General features: G+C 33.0%; 1 protein-coding gene across 2 annotated transcripts; it reads left to right on the top strand.

Moving 5' to 3' along the window:
• The first annotated feature begins 2,885 nt into the window (after nt 1-2,885).
• On the top strand, nt 2,886-22,832 carry LOC105317481 (protein FAM133B). Of its 2 annotated transcripts, none has more exons than XM_020062856.3 (8): nt 2,886-3,144; nt 18,394-18,437; nt 18,603-18,846; nt 19,004-19,056; nt 19,207-19,267; nt 19,438-19,856; nt 20,209-20,459; nt 22,171-22,832. In XM_020062856.3, exons 1-7 carry the CDS (start codon nt 3,096-3,098, stop codon nt 20,422-20,424), a joined length of 1,086 nt encoding a protein of 361 aa, XP_019918415.3. In that variant the 5' UTR covers nt 2,886-3,095; the 3' UTR covers nt 20,425-20,459; nt 22,171-22,832. The 2 variants fall into 2 exon arrangements, with proteins under 2 accessions (XP_019918415.3, XP_011412433.3); XM_011414131.4 differs by having other exon boundaries at nt 2,888-3,144; nt 20,209-20,443.
• Nucleotides 22,833-23,446: the final 614 nt, after the last annotated feature.

Below are 23,446 nucleotides of genomic sequence, written 5' to 3' on the forward strand. Positions count from 1 at the left end.
GTCTATCTATGCCCAAAATAAAAAAAGATGGACAAATAAGCTAGAAAAATATTTTTAGTGGTATATTGAATCTATGAAAACAAAAACAGGGCACGAGCCTTGTTTACATGACAAAGAATTGTGAGCCCTGTATCTTGCTTATTACTCTACGATTGACTCTCAAATTTTATTTGATCATTAGAAATGCATTTCTAAAGCATTGTAAATAATAAAAACATAAAAATAGAATTTGACCAAAATCGTGACCATGCCCCTTTAATAGGAGCTTACTCCAGAAAAGTTTCTACGTAATGTTTTGACTGACCTTTGTCCAATTAGATTGTAACTGGGCGGAGTTGAGACATTACCGCTCGTGACTTGAATGAGAGAGAGAGAGAGAGAGAGAGAGTTGACTGGTTAATGGAGTAAATTATAGCCTAAATGATGCAGATAAGCAAACTATCTATCAAAAATAGTTCTATAAAGTGACAAATCAAGGTCTAGTGTTTCTATTTAATTCATGAAACTTTGAAGGGTTTTTAAATTCGGGAAACAGCGATGTCTATGTATAGATAATGTGATGAGGTACGTACTGTCAAACATCGAAGACTGTACGAATATTTAAGAAACTGTTTTTATTGCAAGTGTTACCATTAGTATTCAAATCAAAGTTTGCTTAATCTTCCTGGAATTAAACATTTACTTTGTATAAAAACTTTCTTCATGGTTACTCAGTGTGAAATATTCTTTACCTTAGGATGAATTTGTCCGCCATTGTTTTATTTTTCCACTAAGCATCCGCCTCCGTTGCCTTTCCTTTTCACTACATCTAAATTCATATGTGATCATTCGTATTTCAAAATATTTAATGTCCATATTCTCGGACTCCATGCTAGGAAATTCAGTTGGTTTGTTACGTCATTCTTATACATGTACATGTACATGTTGTCGACGGCGCGCGGCCAAAGAAATTTTCAAATCTTTAAAACGCTTTAAAGTTATACCAATATAAGATATACATGTAATTTTTATATTCAGACCTTAATTAATTTGTTTGCAAGTTTATAACTAATGATAATTTCTTCATCGGCACCACTTCATGACTTATAATTTACTCAATTCTCTCTCTCTCTCTCTCTCTCTCTCTCTCTCTCTCTTTCTCTCTCTCTCTCTCTCTCATCCAAGTCGCGAGCGACAGTGGCTTAACTCCGCCCAGCTACGATCAGGCCCAGGGGCCATAAAAGTTAGATGAGCTCACTTTTGATCTCAGTCTCACTTTTCCACTATGTGTTCCTTTTGTAAAAGTGAGACTGAGATCAAAAGTGAGCTCGTCTAACTTTTATGGCCTCGGGGCCTGATTGGACAAAGGTCAGTCAAAACATTACGTAGAAACTTTTCTGGAGTTTGACCCTGTTAAACGCTTCGATGTAGTTTGCTGTACAAAGATGTAGGGAAATGTTCAAAAATATTAACTTAAATCTAAAATATATGAATTTTTTTCTAACCAATAAATAGTTAATGGCCAAAAATATAATATTCAAACTTTTAGAGCAAATCTGATAGGAGATTTGTTGAAAATGCAACCTCTTTCATTACAGTCCAAGATGAGTATTGAAAGTCTTGCATGAAGTACATATATTCCAATGCATATTACCATAAGCAAGTACTAAAATCAAAAATGGTAACCGCGCAAATCTGTTTTTTCAAATGATTTTCCATAGAATTTTAAGTAAAATTTTACCGGGATAGGGGTGGGGGCTCCCATGCAACAAAATTCCCCCCGGGGAAGATGAAAGATGAGACGAATCACATGACAAGCGACCCGAGCGCTATTTTTTAGCGGACAGTCTATTAGTCTAGCACACGACACGATATTTCTGCAAAATGGTGATCAAGACTCAATGAACATTTGATTTAGTAGTACAGTTTCCAAATAAACATTCATTCGGTAACGTATTACAGAAAAGTTGTTTCGCCAGACATCATCAACGCTAATTATTCATTGAAGTGGTAGATTTGGGAAATTTGGGAATTGGGAGCGTCGTAATTGACAGTACACTGTAAAACGGATTGCATATGAGGTGCTGGCTTCACTTCTTTCTTTTAAATTACAAATGTCAATAAAATAAGCTTCAAGTTTAATTCCGGAAAATTTAATGACTATGTCGGCATATTTCAGTTGTTTGTGGGAGAAGTGCACGACGACCATTCATTGCTTGCACTCAAAATTCCTCTCAATTATTGATGACCCATGCATAATGTAACATGTAAGTAAAATGTAGCCCTCTTGTTGCAAGTCCAAGCGAGCGAGACTTGTTACTGTGAGCAGCCTGATGCGTCTCACGATACTAGAGCATGTATGGTATACGGCTTCTTGTCAGGGAACCCAAGGGTGAACATTGATCATTTGAATTAAAATGGAAGGACCACATAACTGTTATACATTCCCTGGCAGTATAACTCACTAGGAATATTCCTGTATTCCGCACTTTATCTCAAACTGATATTAAATCTACCATCGATGATCAGTTAGAAAAATTTTCCAAAGAAAAGTCGAGAAAACAACAGAATATTTGTGTTTTCTATTCAGCTTACCGAACTTAATCCTAGAAAATTAATTGATTTCGTCTTCTCATTTTTTTTCAATGAAAATCGATTTCTTAAGTTCTGCTGAAAAAGAAGATTATTGAAAAGCATGTAAACGTTTATTTCATCACACATGAGTTGATGTGTATTGCATCTACATTTTGTGCCTCTCATTAGATTCTATGTGGAGCCTTTCATCTATTCACTTCTCATTTACGTTGATCTGGGCGATTGATTTTTGATACATTTTTTTGGCGTTGACAAAAGAAAGCTTAACCAGAATAAAAGAAACACAGAATAGTGGTACATTCACAAATTCACACACAGTGCGCAGATAATGACTCTTACTTCCCTTTCAGTGACTTTTGTCAGAAACAGCGGCAGAAGACGCGATCCAGTAGCCGCCAAATACCTGAACTATTGAACGATTGCACAGATTACCGTAGCAGCGTTCTACAGCTTATATCCTCTCCTTACCGACTCCACAGAGCCACAGTCTCTCTGGACACTCCAAGCACTCAACAGGCGTCATGGCTTCTTCCCTCCTTGTTTTATGTTTCTGCCAAGGGTTATTCTCCGGTAAGTTTTCTTTAAAGCATTTTCTTAAAATTATGTCGTAGTTTTTCGTAGTTTTTTTTTAACCATCCATTATTCGTATTTTTAAAAAAAATATGTTTTTCTCTTTAAGCTCCGAGTTTTGAAGAATGTTATCTTTTAAAAATATTCTACCATATACAAAATAGTTTATTCTGTTATGTCTAGAAAAATTTAATTGAAGAAATTTTTACATTTCTTCTTTTATGAACTTTTGTATTTTTTGCCAACATATACTCTCAAATATTTTTTTTATATTGTTTTATTGATACACTTTTTGTTACTATCTAAATTGAGCGATATAAGAGCAAAGTAAATTATCATGAAAATACATATTTAAGCCAGATACAGTGCAATATTGATGAAGTTTCGTGAAATATGGGGCCTTTTTTGCTGTAATGGAACCGTAATAATGGAATAACATGCATGATTATTCTTAATTATTTAGACATATACATTTGCGCGGTTGATTGATTCATTTGGTTAAGATTGGTATAATCAATGTAATATAGATTGACATGCTTCAGAGACATATATATCAGTACCTATTTGTACCCTGGCATTTATTTGCTTTTTTGACTGTGAATACTATGAACCAGTGAAATTTTGCTTTAATTGATTCTTTTACAAAGTAACTGCATATCGCATCGTATTTCTCTTGCTTTAAGTGTTATGCATGTTCCTTTAATGTTGGTCTATTCTGGACAAACTCGCAAAAATATAAGAATTAAAAAAAGAATAATCTTTAATGGACATTAAAATAAAATATCAATGCATGATGGTCCGTAAAGATGTAACTTACAAACCCGTAGCATCTTTTTTTTTTAAGTGGGTGAGGGGGAGGCAAACTCATCCAAAAAATCTTGATGTGCTAAATAAAAATATTTAAAAAAAATAAGAAAGGTTACTTCTCAAATTCTCAAAATCATGAAAAATATAATCCGGGGGATTGGGGGGGGGGGTTAATGTGGTATACTTGTATACTTATAACTTCAATTTTACTGCACATTTCCGTATTTTCACTTCAATTTTTAAATAGTCCCCTAAAAGTCAAAAAGTGGGTTGGCCGACTCCACGATCATTCACTTTTTATTTGTAAACTGACTTAATCTGCAAATCTAAGACACAACTGTACGTACACATATATTTTTTTTCTACTTTACAATAACCAGTTACAATTCTGAAGACGGCAAATTTGAAACATTTCAAATATTAAAAAGTAAACACAATAATACTATTAGAGCTGATAATGTCATGTTGTAATGACAGGCAGTCAGAGTTATGTATCATATCAGGGATATATCGAGTGCTATATATTGATTTGTGGTTGTCGTAATAAGTGAGCTAGATTCGTATGGCGATGTGGAAGTGCAGGAATTTGGATGTAGATAGCTATATAGCCATCAGGATCCATTGATTCATTAATGAAAGCGGTATTACAAATCAGGGAATTTATCACACTGAATAAACATACGTGATATGTGGTGTATTGTCCCAATGTAACGATGTATATTTCTGTATATTCGAGTCGATAAAATTAAATAAAGTCGACATTATGGTGACTCGCCAAACAAAAAAGTATCATGCACATCTAGAATCAATCTATGAGAGACGAGAGACAAAATAAAAGCACCTGTTCTGAAAAGAAAATGGGTTCTATGTATAAACGTCTTTAACATCAGCAAAATGAATTTTTAAAAATCAATTCCATTATTTTCTTAATCATTCTGATTAATGGTGAAAAAAAAGCATTGATGAATTTCTTGTAGCGATTATAATCGATCACGCTTCGGTTTCCAATGTGTTTTGTGTTGACATTTCCAGATTGAATTTTATCTCAGATAACTGTAATCAATGAGTTAAAAACGTGCTCAGTTCCTTTTGGGATCTGCCGGTTTTCAAAATAAGAGGAACTGTCTGGAAAACGCAATATTTCTCTATATAAGTACTTTACTGCAGGTGCTCGGTTTTGTGTACTCTAGGCAGCAATAAGTTTCAATTTCACATCAATTGTTTCATGCGTGTGTGTTAGTTTCACTGCAAGAGAGAAAAACCGCGCGATCTTAAGAGAGTTTGATGACCATTTCCATTTTTAGAGTATATGTATTTTCTTTAGAAGGAAAGCTTTGATAGAGAAAGATAGAGAAAATTATTTAAATAATATTTGGAATGTTCCTTATTGAAGTGATAGTTTATGATTTTTTTTTAAAAACATATCTAGAATTTTAAAGAAGATCTGATTAAAAGTTTGTTGACATCAAGAATTCCTAAATTGTTGCGGGGTCTTGCATAAAGCATGACAAAGTTAGTAAGAATACAGCAGAACGCCGCCTGCTTCTAGCTAAAACGTAAAAATCATAATATCCTGTCCTAGTCATTGGGTACGCTAAATTCAGAGAGAAAAAACATATTTGAAAATCACAGGGATGAGATCTGTACCAAAGTCAATGTAAATTCTTATTCATTTTTTAGAATTTCTCCCCTGGGAGAAAACAGATTCAATATTTTACAAAAATAGGCCATTGACTCCTAAAGCCAAAAAAATCTTCGATCCACTATCTATAGATTCGGAACCAACATTAATTTTGTGATCCTCCAATATTTTCACGTTCAAATTTTCTAGCAAACGTCAATTACTAAAACAGAAAACCTCGCATTTATTGCTACGATCTTTTTCTTTATTTAATGTTAACTTTCTTGTAGCATCCCTTCACATCCACGCGATGTATACAACCACCAATCAGAATGGCGACAGTGTGTTCCGTGTAAAAAACATAAATGGACTTTTTTACCCTTCATCAATATGATTTTTTTTCAGCATACGAATCGCTTTATCAATACATGTATTCGGTATATACTTACTGTTATTCATATCAACCTTGAACCCCCCCCCCCCCAATAGAATGTTAGTATTGTTTACCCATATCACACCTTCACAGTTTTCCGATATTGCATATTTTATTTACCAGTATAATTCATTTATTTTTTTTTTCTCGAGAAAAAAAAAACCCAATAGCGATCCCATTAGCTTGATAAAGCCTTGTATTCGTCATTAACACTACATAATATTGTGTTCTTCTGTAATGGTAATATGAATCCCCAGGGGTGCTAACGCTGTTTGTTCAATATTGTCTATGAATATCAAAATACCAGTCCACAGCCAATTTAGACCTTGATTTGTGTTTGATATTCTATAATGATAATCTTTTTATACAATGCAGCAATCTTTATCCGTTTTCCTGCAAAATCACTGCATGATTATTATTTATTTTTTTTGGCAAAGGTCCACAATAAATTTATCAAATGATTTCGTAGGTTTTCTTTTAATTATAAAGAATGACATCCAACAGAAAATTGTTATAAACTCTTAAAATACTAAAACGAATCGAAATAATAACTTTTTTCTACAATAGCGGCATTTTGTAGTGCGCAAATTACCGTAACCTTTTAGAATTAGTACCGTTGATCAATTGAAAATTTCCCCGTATCTTCAAATAGAGAGGTGTTTCAACAATAGATGTATTCTGGTTGTAACGCGCTGTCTGATTGGCTAAAAAATTATTTTATATTGTATAAAGAATGTTTCCTACGTCATAGTAAGCCTTACGTCAAAAACGTACTAATCCGCCTGACGTTATGATTGAATTTTGTACAATTTGATGTCATTTTAAAAGTCAAGTGACTGTTTTTATCTACATTTAATAGCAAAAAATTAAATTATAAGAAATGAATGTAATATTTATTAGTTTTATACGATACAAAATGGTTTGAAACAGTTTATGCTTTTTAATAAACCGCTTCGCGGTTTATAAAGCGTAAACTGCCCCAAACCATTTTTTATCGTATAAAACAAAAAATAATGAATTCACTCCTAATATAAACCTGGGTACATTTGATACTTACACACAATAAAAGTGTTTCACTTATAAATAAGATAATAAGTACGGCACAAATATAACACCAGAATTTTTACACGTAAACCCTAACACCATGAGGTCCCGTGTGCCGTTTGCCGCTGAGCGTGTGAAGAGAAGCGTATAGTACAGGTGTTAGCACGTGCCGCGTGTTCAGTCGGTGTAAGGTTGTTATTTGACGTCATCATGGTGTGTAAAGTATTAGACAACGATCACGCGAATATATATAGGTTAAAGTACATGGTTGCAAAGAAGGGGATTAAATCACGTGTTTACTCATGGTCTCATGGTCATGGTAAAAAAATTTCTCAAGAATGAAAAAAGAAATTGATAAAGTGAAAAATTTAGTCCATAATTTTATTATCATTGATACATTTTAGCAACTTTTATTTATTAGATATTAATCATGTAAACATAATTTGTGTCTTCGTCAGACGTCAACAAAAAAATACATATAGTATTTAACCGTGTATGCTTTGCAGCGCTGGTGTTAGTTCCTTACAGTAATTTGGCGGGGGAAAAAATCTAGTTTTAGAAACTACATACCCATACCTATCAAATGAGATTATAAAAAACCAGGAATCCTTTTTTGGTCTATTGTACATCTGATACATTAACAATATTCAAAGCTTTCACACCTTTTGGTGATCATTCTCCGGCAAGAGTAAAGTATATACATGCTAGTTATAACACACCAACGTAACGAAGTGGAAAACTCGTTCTCAATGTTGCGACCCGAGTTTGATCCACGTGATCGACAATGGTTGTATCTGTAAGGTTATGGTGGTCGCCCTCTTGGACACGTGGATTTTCTTCGGGTGTCCCAGCTTCCACCCACATTAATGACCGCCTCGCGCTAACATCAGGTTTTTCAACACGTCTAAAAAACTTTTGTCCTGAAATAATCAGGGATTAACACACGTAATGTACTCACGTTATATTTAACACGCACATTATACTCACGTTATATTTAACACACGTAATGTAATCACTTTATATTTAACACACGCATTGTACTCACGTTATATGAACGAATTTTTTTTTGCATTTTATTAAATTTTGATTACAGATGATGCTATGCTAATATACAACTTATATATATTTTTTTAATTTGTAATTTACGTTGGGATAGTTTTTTAGATTGATGAATTCGATTTTAAGTTTTTACAAAAATGCATTTTTATGCAATAATTTAATTGGTTGATTTAATCAAACAATTTAGAAGCTTATTACGGGTTTCCACAATTTTACCGAGCATAGACTATAAAATGTCTGGTTTTGTTTACTGGACCATACGATTTCAATGACATATAATTAATGAACCACGTTGTGTATCGATTTCTTTCGAGATCTTATTATGGTACATGTATGCAGTTGATATTGCGAGGTTAAAAACCGTTTTGAGAGCAAAAAGGGTTCAACGTGCAGCCAAATTGCATGATACAGTCAACCCAATAATAAAGGAGGAGATATTACTGTTTATTAATGCATTTAATACGATATGACAGGACGTTGATTATATTCTTTTTAAATATTTGATTACTCATCGGGATGATATAAACTTATTATAACTGTTCAGCTAATGACCGATTGAATCCCATGTGAGCAAAAAGCAGATGTTTGAATGTTTGCTGAAAGCAATTTCAAACTGTCGTTCATCTATAGGTAATGGATGACGATACACACAACGTATTTGAGACACCATACATGTTTCATTGTGGGCGAAGTATGTGGGTGTTTTCTCCCCATTATTAAACCGATAAGGCTGAAATAATGCTAAATTATTTACATAATTTCATTCGTTTGTTTTTCGCACAGTGACGCAGAGTTGGAATTTGAGCTTTCCGTATTGAAAGAAAATGTACACGTATCTATAGAAATCAGCCGTATTTCACTTTTTATCTGTCAAATGCTATATTTCGATACACAACTTACCTGTATTAGTTTTCAATTGGGTTACTCTAACGCAACACAAATATTGTCTGTAGTAAAGTGTAGTTTTCGATAGGATTACTCTTACGAAAATGATATTAATACTTTCTCGTTTTACAATAAATTATATCCTGATATAGCCTGGGGAAAATAAGAATTTTTGAAAGGTGTACTGCAGTATTTATATTTTGGCTTTTATTTTCTTAATTTTTTTTAATTTGTTTATCTTTGTTATTTTTTTTCTTTTGCATTTTGTATGTTTTCCATTTTTCTTTAACTAAAATTGATACCATTAGTCAAAATTTGAGCATGCCCGAGAACAAAACATTTTGTACAGGACAATACCAAGTACTAGTAAGTTGTAAGAACTTGTTTCCAATCCGTTTGTGTAATTTACACAATAAAATATGTTCAAATCAAATCAAGTTCTAGTACATGTATTATGCCTGTCGTGTTGAGTCCTTTTTTAATGAACTGCCAGTGGGCGTGTAATGTCCATATCAAATACCATACAGATTGAAAACAAACGAGTCACGATAACTGCCACATTACAGTTGTGATGTCTACGCAGAATTAAAATCACAAGGAGGCGAAATAATAAATCACCTTCTATAAAGTAAAACGTGACATTGTATACTTTACACTGAAGCTTAGCATATTTTCACACATATTTTCTAAACTACTACACAGTTGTAAATTGTTATACTTGGTAAGAACCCCGTAAGTTGTTAGAACTTGAGTTCGAACTATTTGTATATGTTTATGCAATAAAATATGTTCAAACCAACCAAACATATTTTCATACTTTATTTTAATAATGGTATGTTGAATAGTAGAAGTTTCAAACACCAAAATGTAATAATTTATTTTTAATTTTTTTTTGTATTTAATTTTTTTTTAAATTTAGCTTCGTTATCTCGAACTTGATGGGGCTGTTTAAAAATTTCGAGGTATCCGAGTATCGAGATATCGAGGGTAAAATAAGTGGCTGGGACAAATCACTTCGACATATCCATTGTATTCGAGATATCAGTGTTCAAGATATCGAAGTTCAACTGTATACTGTACATTTTGGTGAGAAATAAAGGGTGGATGGGTGAGTGGGTGATGATTCCATGTCAGCTGTTAATTCCATGTTAACTGTAAAAAAAAAGATACTTTTGCAAGAGAAAACACAATTGTAAGGCGTAAACAAAAAATGGCCACCCCCGTACTTCTTAATAAAAGATTGTTGAATCATTAGTTGGCGATTGACTTAAAACGAACACATTATCCCCATGAAAGGAACTTTTCCTTTCATAAAGTGTCTCCACAGCTCGCGGAACGGTTGGACAGCTCTAATCAAATTGATATGCAGCGTAAGTGCCAGTTTTTAAGGTCCCTGCTGTAAGGAGAACAATGTAACGGAAGGAATGAGGAAATCGATTGCTCGCGCAGACCAGAGCTCGTCGTGGCTGCTATCCGTATTTGCCGGTATGCGAATTTTGCAAATCAATATTTTGACTCGGCTTTCTTTCTTATCGAGAATAACGCGGATTGTGACCATTTATAGTGAATCTTGATATATGGAAATATGATTACTGAGGGGTGGTTATTAGAATAACGAATGAGCAGAATAATCTAATCTCCCCCCACAGGCACATGACGTTATATATTTTTTTCATAATAATAAAAAATACAACCCCTACCTAAATATTTATTAATTTGGGGATATATTTTTTATTATGAGAAAAATATATAACTTCAGGTACCCATGCTTCCCACAATTTTTTTTACATACTATTAGATAATTTCCCTTTTTTTTCCCTAATGATATAGTCAGATATCAATTATAATTATTTAATTCTGTATATAGCTATTGTACATGTATTTCATAATAAACTATGGTTTACGCTAATCTTTTTTGGGATTTATGACAACCACTTATCTTTACTATTCAAAAAACAGAACTTCTAAATTAATTGAAAATTTTTTAGACTTTATTAATCATTGTGGAAAATAAGAAAACATCACAACCTGCAGTAAACTTAAGTTAATTCTTATTAATTTGTTAAAAACAATTTTCATAATCGTAAAATCGAAAAGCCTTCAAATTTGAAAATTTGCATCTCCTCGCTCTCATTTTTTTTTGGTCAATAAATTGTAAAAATTTACAAACCAACTTTACACCTCATAATATTATTGTTATCGTCACAAACCAGCATCCAAAATGTAAAATCCCTTGACTCTGGACCCAGACTGTAAATGGAGTAAAGTGATAAATCATCCTCTCTCGCGTTAAAATTGAAATACATGTATATCAATGAGAGTCTGTATCATTAAATTTTATCTTTAGTTTTATTGCTGGATGCCAGGATTCAACTTATATATTTTGCGGTACTTAAGCGCCCTCTTGTGGCCTTTCAGCGCCCTCTGTCGAAACTTCAGCGCTCTCGTGTAACCAGATTTCTTGGCTACACTCTCAAATTTTTTCGTTTAATTTTCCGGTTTAATAAGTAAAAACTGTTCTCTCGTCGTGGCAGTCTCACAATTAATATGAATGAAAGGGGAAAATAACTATTAAGCCAGAAACCATTCCTATACGAAGAAGCCGATTCTGCTGGCCGACGTCCAAGCCAAAATGTCTTCCTTGGGAAATGATGCTTCATTCTATTGCATGTATCCCTATATTTACAGTACTTTTGGGTTCTATAATATACAAGCCATGGCTTCCCTGGAAGATTATTTTCTATTGAACATTATCTATTTATTTCATCAGCGGGTGTTATTGTGATTAACCAAGCAGAGCGGACACCATTTACAATCACTTCCTTTCTGTTAATGTTTACTCAGATGATTTCAAAGACCATACTTTGTTCATACATTTTACCACCTTTGTGGGCTATATATATAATCAACACGAACTGTTCTATAAAAGGTATAAAGTGAACAAATGAATAAACAACAAGATAAGAAAATATATTAAATAATTGAATTTTCACCGAAAATTATTTTTAAAATTTACTGAAATCAATAAATGTTACAACTAAAATTCCCGAAAATGCGGATTATTACTAAATAATTAGTAAATCGGTTAATCATTATCGTAATCAATATTATAATGTATAAATTTTGGAACTTTAAAATTAAGTTTCATTTACATACAAGTAAAGTTAGTTTCAATACTAGTAGATGCTGTTCAGTTGTGAATTTATCCTAATATACATGTATTACTATTTTTGTGTCCTTCTGTGGACTTTGGATCATACATGTAACTCTTGGATGGAATTATATGAATCTATTTTACATCACAGCTGCTGTGTCATAACAAGTCAAAACTTGAGATTTCCAACACACTTCATGACGTCATAATCTTGTATTAAAACATTAACGATTGTAACTTTGTAACAACTTCGTAGCTGCACTGTGGGACTTATTACTTTATCTATGTAATCGGCGCTGTTCTATTGACGTCGTTATATCTTAAGATGATGCATGCAATGCCCTAGACAAGGGATACCGATGTACATTGTTTATAATTACGCAGAAAACTCGACGAAATCTTTTTGTGCGCAGGTGTTGAAACTTTATCATTTATTGCTGTAAAAATCGATTCTATAGTAGAAAAGGAAATAGATAACATATTAATACAAGAAACAGGCTTATTTCTGAACAGTTTGTGTGAATTATCATAGAAGGTCTTAATTTAAAAAGTTACAAAAAAACGACACAATTTTTGTGGCTCTGAAAGAAGGTCTTGGATTGAATGTCTATATATCAAAATATTAATTCGGTCAGTTGCAGGTTCCACAATAAATCAGTATTAGCAGTCGGACATTCATATATATGTTTTCAAATCACAAAAACTGTCTGATATTGGGAAAGTACTAGTAGTCTGTCGAGCATTCTTAAAATTGGAGACTCGCAAGGTTTTTGGGGGATGCAAGTCCTTCCCAGGGTATGATATATTAAATATGAGTAGTTTTACACAAAATCGATGAAAGATCTATCTTTTTTTTTAAAAATTCGATATATTTTGTTAGATACAATGTACATTCCACCAACACATTTCATTTTGGGTTTAATGACTTGAGGTAAAGATGACGACTTCGATATATTTACCTATCGTCTGAAAAAAAACTGTCTTGCTGTGAATTATCTAATCGTTTATATTGATGAAAAATGTCCTAACAGTTATCATTACAGTATAATAAATATGTATACAGACATAAAAAGCACGCTTGATAAATATGATTTAAATAATTCACAAGAACAAGGTTCTTCCGAAGGTCGTCTCTAAACAAACATTGCTCAACGTGTTAAACGCGGTAATGCAATCAATTATTGATATATCTGTAGTGAGAGGTTTTACAGTCTAATTAAAGTGAGTACCCTCGTAGATCTGCAAGGAAATATTGAATCCATAAAATTGGGTTTTTTTTCAAAAAGCACTTTCCTGTGCTCTCATTCCATTAAAGCATTTTCGACTTCACGTATTTCTTCACTGAAATAGTAAACCATTACTTTATCAACATACAGTGCATGATTTCCAGAGTGTCTTTATTGTGCTAGAACCATTATGACGTCATCATTGATTTGGCTTTTTTGTAGAATGCAGCCCAGGTTTATAAAATTTAAGATATAAATTCTTTCCATGATGCTTATTAACAAAAAGCTTTGTTTGATAGGGTGTACCGGGGCTAACATTTTTGGTAAACACAATGAAAAATCTTGTTAAACTGTCATATTTTCAATGAAATGTGAAGGAAGCTTTTGACTCATAAAATATATCTAGAATACCAACAGTCTCTCCAAAACAAGAATGAAACAAGCTCTTGACTTCCTCTTTAAAATGATGTCACATTGAATATAGGTGTCTGGATTTCTTTTCCCATGATTTAACATAAAATGTCAAGAAAATGTTTTTTCAACGTAACTCCTTTAGAGCCGTAAAGTACGGGAAAACGAATCTTCAAACTAATTATGACGTCATAATGGTTCTATCACCAAAAAGACACTCTGGGATCATTTACTAGATCTTTACCGGAATTTATGTAGAAAATGAAATAGTTTCTTGACATTCTATATTAAACCATGGGAAAAGTAATCCCGATACCTATATTCAATTTGCCACATTTTAAAGAGGAGGTCCTGGAGCTTGTAAAATACCGTTTTAATGAGAATGTAGGCATTCTAGATATCTTTCATTGGTCAAAAATGGACAATTCTAAGATTTGATACTTATTTCGAATTCCTTCATACTACTTAGATATTAATAGTTAAAAACTTGATTTTTCATTGTGTTTACCATTAATATTAGCCCCGGTACACCCTATGAAACAAGCTATTGTTATGAAGCATCTTTGAAATTATCTCAGGAATTTCATAAATCTGTAAGTATCTTTCATTTACTAGATCTTGACCTTAAAATGAACAACGCGAAAATGAAGTTGCTTCTTCATATAAAAAGATAACTTTCTAGACTCTCGTGGCAGGTAGCATTTTGCAACTATTTCATCGTTAAATGACCAAACCACAAACAAAATATTATTAACACAATTCTAAACACCAAGTTGTTTTTCAAAAATAAATTCTAGACTTTTTAAGTTATAGCTTTATGCCACTATTTTATTATTAGATAAGAAAACATTGTTGAAATAACAAGGAACGGCGATTTCTGGGTTGTTCTGAATGAAATTAAAGTCAGAGAAGGCACATAGATCGGATTTTAATCAAAAACAGGTATTCATTTACAGGATAGTTAGTCCTCAATTCAACTGTCAATTTTAATCATTGATATTAAGATTAGTTTGGGGTTTTTCTGTCAGTCAGACTTTTAGATTAAAAATGTAATCTGCATGACAAAAATCCAATTCCCTTGAGAGATATGTATTTTTTTAAGTATTACCATATATTAACCACTTTTAGTTGCTGAAAATAGAATAATATCAAAACCAATTTTAAACTTCTGTGTTTGTCAGGATCAGATGGACTTCACAATTTTAAGAGGAAGTACTTTTCTATCTCATGTGGTTGGTTTCACAGTTGCAGCAAAATATAGAAACATTACTCATTCTATATATCGGTAGCATGCAAGAGACAGACTTAGTTTGGACCAATTTGATGCCAATTCGTTCTGGCAAAGTAAAAATTCGGACAAATTGATGTCAGCCAAACACAGCAGGCCTTTAAAGATGTCGGGATGCATTTTGTTGAGATTGATCCAACTAGATCCAGACGAATTCGTAGTTATACCGATATATATAGTCTACTATCTACAACGAACCCTCTGTGTCAAAATCATGGTCAGCCACCGCTGCCAAGATGTGCTTTTAATTACTTCTTACAAGACTTATAGATTATACATATTACACAATTTTCCCGAAACAACCATAATTCTTCAAAATGCAGCTGATAAGTTGACCAAGGCTTCGTGATTTGTTTTACAATTCAGGGTTGTCATCGTACAGAGTTAATAAACCCTGATATTAAAGACTGTGGTCTGGATTCCCTGCTGCCGTGTAATCTGATTGGTGATTTCAAAGATTTATTTCATCCAATTTCTTCCTTGTAATCCGATTTTTTGAAATCCTATTGCTTTTTTCCCAGCTTTACGGTGTTTGGAAGAAAATAATTAAGAAGTTATGTAGGGCAATGTTCTATAAGATGCCAACTATCAATAATGGAAGTCGTAAAGTTTGTACGACACCAGATCGAATGTTTTTTACCTAGAATAGAATAGAGTTTACACTCATTGTTTACCGTTTAACACCCATTTCGAGAATGTTTCAATCATAAAAGATACCATTATAAAGATAGTGTCTGTTTGGGAGGGTAACTGTTGAAATTGACACCCCGAGACAATCATTGTCAACCGACGCGAAGCGGAGGTTGACAATGGTTTTCGAGGGGTGTCAATTTCAACAGTTACCCTCCCAAACAGGCACTATTTGTTTTATTATACTGAATGTCTTAATTTTAAAGAAAATTTTACTGCTTTTATATAGAAATGAAGTGAATTCTACGGCGAACCGTACGCGCAGAATTTACGCGCATGTAACATTTTGTTGTGTTACCCGTTGCTAGGTGTGTTGCTAACGCTGAGGGTAATAGAACGGATTATCAACTGCGTCTAAACCAATCAGATTTCAGTATTTAACATGAAAGTATAATAATAAGTGTTGGTAAAAAATATTACTATATGTACCGATGCATATATGCTCAGCAAGCGGGGTCGCTTACCTCACTGTTCTATTTGTGACAACAAACATAAATTGCCTACTATGAAATACGTGAAAGTCACCTTTAAAGAGCGTTTACATAAAAATCACGTAAAATGAATTTCATGTTGACTGTAATGTAATGTAATATGATGAATAGCACCAAAACATTTGAGAAATTTTAGCAAAGTGTAATTGCAAGTGAAATCGCACATGAAATTCAGGTAAGGGTCAAATGGATAGGTAAAGGGACAGGGGTCCTTAAGAATTAACATTTTATTTAACTGACTGCCACTGGTTTTCATGGCTTGAGTCTGTTGCAGTCAGGGCTCGAACCCACGGCCACAACCTTCCACTGATCACTGGGTGTAAAATTACACTTTCTCATATCATGTTAAAATTCAAAACTTTTTTGTTTTTTATTTCGTTGTAAAGTTATATCTTTATTAAAAAAAAACACCCTATGCTTAACTATATGTGCATCTTTTCAATAGTCTTTAATAATGATGTGCTTGAATTTGCAGTGATGTCATTTGCGTCATTTTCTCGTATACTTTTTGTAATTCGAAATGGGGTACCATAGAGTATTTTAGTTACCTTTTCTTTGACCCTCATGCTTAGTCTTGTTCTTTTATTCCTACATTCTAGATTCTATATTGCATTCAATTGTATCTGTCTTAGAGATTTAAATTCAAATTAAAAAGCTGCACTTATCTTTAAAAAAAAACCCACCTAGAATCAGGCATCCTTTAAACTGAAACATTTTACTGGGATCACGCGAAAGAAAATTTAAACTCATTAAGTAATCATTCATTTCTCTGGGAGCGAAACACGATAATAGTGATCTACCAAGTCGTTAGAATTTTATGGAGATTTGATGGCCAACAACTCGATATAAATTGAAAGAAAGGTCTTTCTGTCACTTAATGGACCACGTATTAGCAGATCCAGCGCGCAGGAAATGAACGCTGGGCTATATCAATATCTCTTTAAGTTCCAATTCCGGAAGACAAGGCACGACGTGCATGTCCTCCTTTGATTACGTCATCAGAACAAGTTGGAAGTGTTCGGATTAAATTGCTCGATTTGCCTGCAGGCAGCTTTTAATGAAATAGCAATGAAGTGATGCTCATTCCGGTGTCATCAAGGAATCAATCGAAAAATACTTGAAGCTCGAACAATTCATGATGGCGTGCAAAATTCCTCTTCCTATATCTCCCCTTGTTCCATTTTTACGGTGAAAAATTTGTGAATAAGATGAACGGGATACTGAATATGCCTCTGCAATGCCCTTGGTTTAATGCATGATGTTATGCAATCAGAGACAATATATCCTCAAATGTTTTACATTTCTTTAGGTAGATAAACAAACAGAAATTCATGTATGACATATTTATTTCATAGGCGTCGGAGCTGGGGGCTGGGTGGGGGGGGGGGGGGGCTTAACCCCCCCCCCCCCCCCCCCCCTCACTTTATTTTCAAAGTTGGACATAACCATTACCAAAACCTTTTTTAGGGCAGGGGAGTTAAGATTTCTGATAAGTTTAGCCCCTCTTTCCCTTCAATTTGCTCCGACGCCACTGCATTTGACGACAATTTGAATGATAGATTTGCAAATGTACAAAATGACTTATTCATTTGAAGACAATAGATTTACAAATATATAGTATAACATATTCATTTGAAGACATTAAGAATAATAGATTTACAAATTAACATATAGCCAACGGGAATGTTGGTATTGTGGTAAACGATGACAATCAATTTCCATGCAATCACTTCTTGGCAACAATTATACAGGAAGGTGAATTTTGATGCAAGGTTTTGATAAAAACCAGGAACCAAATACACCATTATAATCTACAATCATTGGTGGGAAGGAACAGAGCGTTCACACTTTAAACCAATTCAAAAAGTCAAAGATCTATCAAACTTTAAATAAATACTTGATCCCGTAAAGATTATACATGTAATATAAATCACAGTTATTATTTTTGCAGTAAACATTGAAAGACAACTAGTTATTCGTCGTTATTAATTTTATGAACAAAATTTATTTTACTTTAAAAAATATAAATCCTTATATTAGGTTTTAAAGGGTATGTTTTTATTATACGAAAAATATAATTATACTGCCAGGTGCCTATACATTGAAGGTATTTATTTACTGTTTTCTTTGTTTTTTCCAGTAATTACACTCGGAGCCCCTTTGGAGACCAAAATCAATGGAAAGGTGACGAATTGAGTATTTATATACACCTTTAAATTTAGAATGAGAAAAAAAAATGGAAACTTATCAAACTTTTCTGAACCAATAGTATTCTAAACAAACAACAAATGTTGCAATACTAAATGAATTGTATACTATTACTCATCCAGTAGTTTTCTATCAAAATAGCCTGCAGATGTTGAAGAAACAGACCTTTTGCACCTGAAGCCATCAATGGGCCGGTTCCTGGGAAATCCTGAAAATTTAGAAAGTTACGAAAATTCGGTCACGATACCAAAGTCGCCTGTTGGTGAATTCATTCGTAATGACGATGAAATGGAGGTAGAGGATGAAGAAAGTCTGAATGATTTATTGAAAACCGTTTTGATTACACTCAGAGATCACCCCGATATCATCATGGATATTCTTCAAGGTAACTACATTGCATGTTTCTGCTTTTTCATTCTGAGTTATACATATATTTAAACATGTGTTTCATGTTATAGATAACCATGATGATTTACACAGTCATGTATATCTTAACTATCGGCTGAAATATATTTATTATTCATTTTCCCCCCTTTATTTAGAGGAAGATAGGAAAAATAAAGATTTCCAACGACCATCGGCGCAACTTAATTCGGTAAATATAGTATAAAGAGTTCGTTGCTATTAGTAACTCCGCTAAAGAACTATGATTGTAGACATAATTATGGATTGGAACAAATATGATATTGTTTAGCGATAGTTTTCCATAATATGAAACAATTGTATATGTATATATCTTAATTAGGAGCCAAAGCGTATTGAAAAGAAAGGAGGCAATATGTACAAAGCGATGGGATATCCAAGTGGTATGTTGTTAAATATAGTTTCCTCTTTATTTTTTTTTTTTCTATTAATGGCAGTTTCTCTCATGCATACAAAATTATACCGTGAAATCGATTTGTAATACACTTTAAAATTTTCATTTAATTTGCTTTGGTGTCTATATTTCAATCATGGGATTAAATTCATTACGTAGAAGAATCAAATTCATCTCAAGAAAGTCAAGAAGACTCGGAATCACGTGATGGGAGCTACTATAAAAATAAATATGACAAATCGTCAAAGTCTTCCGAAGAATCAGACGAGAGCAAAGGCGTAGATTTAGCTCAATATTATAAACAGAAGTATGCAAATTCTAAAGAAGATGATAAATCAAGAAGTTCGTCGTCGTCGTCATCATCATCATCATCATCATCAGAGGAAAGCAAGCAATCTGAGCTACCATTGGACAAACGAGTACCAGAACAACCGGAAGAAACCATCGACATCACGTCACTTCCGGATGAAGGTGACATAGATTTGACGAAAATCATTTCAGAAGGGGGATTAGAAGATCTTCCTGAATATAAGGAGAAATTGAAATTTCAAAAACCAAGCAACCTTCTAACCTCAGATGTAAGTATCAGTCAATAAAATTTCTAAATTTCTAAAGCACCAAGAATAGATGTATATCTGATGATGCTTATAGTGCTCTGATTCAAGTTGTTACATACCTTTAAATACTTATTTAATTTACTCTTAATACTTATCTATTAATATTACTATCATATAATCACACTAAATATAACTTCTGTGATTCTTAAATGGTTTTTTATGTATTTATAATCCCCATAGCTTTATTAAATGGTATTGGGCAATCAAAAACCAAAAAATTGCAAATTAAAAAGTAATGGATTATTTAGAATCAGTAAATCGCTGCTTTCCATTATTACTCACTTGTTTGACAAATTTATTATTTCTGTTTCAGGGGACTATCTTTCTTGGAAAAATTCCTAAATCCGGTAAACCTAATGGAAAAGGCGCTAAACCCAAACCTAGTGCTTTAAAACCTGTCATTACCGAGGCAGACATGTCGGAAAGTAAAATGGAGGATAACAGAGAATCCGGCAGTGAGCATAAAACCGGAGCTAATGAGAAAACCGAGAAATCCGCCAGTCAACAAACTCCACAAGACGGGTCTTAACAGTCCTAACAACTCCAAGGTCTGGCGATCAATAGGTCTTGTTTTTTGTCGCTCTAAAATAAATCCTCGGGGTTTTAGGGTCCAATTTCATTCGGAACTGACTAAACAACGATATTGAACCCACCTCCATTTTCACGCCCAAAAGAACACTTTAAAGTTGTTTTTTTTTGTTTTACGGAATATTTACGAATCATTTAGATTGACTCCGAACAACTACATGTAATTCAGAAAAATCACGGTGATTTTTTTTTCATCAATTTTTTTTTCTGATTATTTCTAACTATAATTGTAAAGATCGATAAAGATATATGAATATACGTACCAATATACACACCAATAGATTATTTTCTTTTCAGTTGATCTCAATGCATAAATACTTACACAATTACTTACATGTGACTTCACATTTTTTTTTTACATATACATTCACAAATCAAAATTAATCGAAATTCAATAATCTCAAGCGTTTTTTAGAACTCCATTTAAGATTTCATTATGACAGCTTATGTCTTACATAAACCGAAACCAACTCTCTCCTTTCTATATGGGATTCTACAAAGACATATATCCTTTCTATACGTTAAAAAGTTTCCATTTGTCTTAACTCCATTTTCTTAAAAGTAAAAACTTCCTAGAAATTATCTTATTCTTCCTGTAGATAATGATTAAAAGATAATAAAACAAAATTAATTATTCATATGAATTTTAAAATTATATTGAATGTACATGTACTTGTAATTTTTTATGCTAAACATATTCAAACTACAGCAATAAAATGAAAAAGATTTTGATTTGATATAACTTTTTTTCGACCGAGAAATACTTTTCAAGCAAAATTCGAAATAACAGACAATGCTGTTTAAGTGTTAGATATGACTTTTTTAGCCATAGAACATTTTTAAGTAAAGGAAAACGCTTACTATTTTATTTCTAAAATTTGTATGTTTTTCTATATTTTTATACTTATCTCTCCTTCTAAAGAAAATAAAAAAGTATAAAATTAGTCATCACCCTCGAGCCAATATCATCCCATGTACAAAATATATAGAAGGTTTTCTAGTATTATTCGTCCTTATTAAAATCACCTCGGTTTATTTAACACTGAGATCGTGTTTTTGTGTTACAAATTCTATTTTTCTGGGGGAAAAACTAATGTAATCGGATATACGGATTTACTATAGTACTTAAAATTAAGTACTAGGGGATTCAGTTTTCGTGGCGTGACGCCGTAGTTTTCGGCTCAATCGGCGTAAAATAGACGATTTTCAACTCGCTTTGACTTTTATACTTTGATAAAGCCTTTTTTTACAAGTGCAACGTTAAGAATTCGCTCTTTTAAATGGTACTACTGATTTTAAAACGTTGAAGTACTAATATTTTTGCGATGCGCGATTTTGGTACTGTTATGTGATATCAACACCATAATGGTATGTTATTTCATAACACGTCATTTATATAATCTTTCAATATATTGAAGGAATAAATAAAACCCAGGAGGTGTTATATTGTTATATTTTCTGTGCTTCGTTATATAAATAATAATTAACTTTCTATATTAATCAATAGGAAACGTGGACACTTGCTTCCAAAATACAATGATGTCTTATATTGATAACATTCCGTGGGAGTCTATTTGATTAAAGCTTTTAAAAGAGCGAATTTCAAATTACAATGACTATTCCCTAATTGTGTTCTTTCGACTGGCATCTGCTCTTTGATACTAAAACTGTTCACTACTTCTTGCAGACTGAGGGGGCACTATCTCTTCCATAGACACCTTTGAAGATCATCTATCGTCATTTGATTATGAAGAATATTACAGTACCACAAAATCGTCCCTTTTCTTTGAGGAGCTGTAGAATGTAGATAAAAGTCGAGTCGAACACGCATCTGTGATACTTCCGTTATTTTCTGTTCAGATATTTGTGTGGACGTACTTATATTAAATTAGAAGTGTATAACTTTGGACGATGTGTCTTGATTTGACCTGTTACCCAGCTTTTGAGTAGTTTCCGGATTTCGTGTCAATATCAATACTGTCCAGTATCAGTCTTGACTTGTTCATATATATTTCACTCACATGTTACTTTGTATTTAAAATCGCAGTCACTCAATATCACTCCCAGTGTTCTTCCCTTTCTCGTTGTGAAGACTTTCTGTGAAGACATGCATGTACAATCTTATTGAGTGTTTTAAAGCATCAAAGTAGAAACAACGTTCTTAAATTTCAATTTACAGACTGTCAATGCAAGCAGAATGTACAGCGGCGAAAAGGTTTTTGTTGTTATCTTGTTATTGTTTTCTGGTGACACTAAAAAGTCCTAAATGAAATTGTTGCTATTTCTTGTTATTGTGTAATAAACCATGTTTATGAGAAATCAATAAAAAATCCCTGTTCGTTACCATTACATGACTGGGGCTTTTTTCCTCTCACGTATAAATTGATATTTTATGTACAAATCAACAGATATTTCAATGATACAGCTATTCCCTGAATCAACGGCGGTAATCGCTATTTCTACAGATGCCATTTTTCCCACACTAGTATATAATAAAAACAAGCATAAAGCAAAGATGGCTTAATTATCGGACCCATATTGAGACACAAATTAATCCTTTCTGCACTCGGCGATTCTTTATTATCAACTATAATAATAAAAACACTGAATACGATTGCAAAACCAGCATCGAATTAAACGAGCAAAACTGTTTAATCGACATTTGTACACAATAAACGTAGGAATAAAATACAGCAGAAGCTTTTTGAAATGGTTTTTATAGATTTATTACGCTGTCCTTTTTTTTTATCTTCCAAAATTGAATAATACGTAACTTTCCACTTCAAACTTTCAATTTTTAGTTTTGATCCTCATACCTATAGCGAGCATTGCAGAAAAATAGCGCCTCCAGCATTGGAAACCTATGGCTCAGATTCAACATCAATAACCCAAGATGCATCATCCATCCATGTTTAGTGTAGATAGGGCCAGTAATGATTTAAATATGACCATCAGAGGGCATC

This window comes from Magallana gigas, chromosome 6 (genome assembly GCF_963853765.1).
Source record: "Magallana gigas chromosome 6, xbMagGiga1.1, whole genome shotgun sequence".
NCBI lineage: Eukaryota > Metazoa > Mollusca > Bivalvia > Ostreida > Ostreidae > Magallana > Magallana gigas.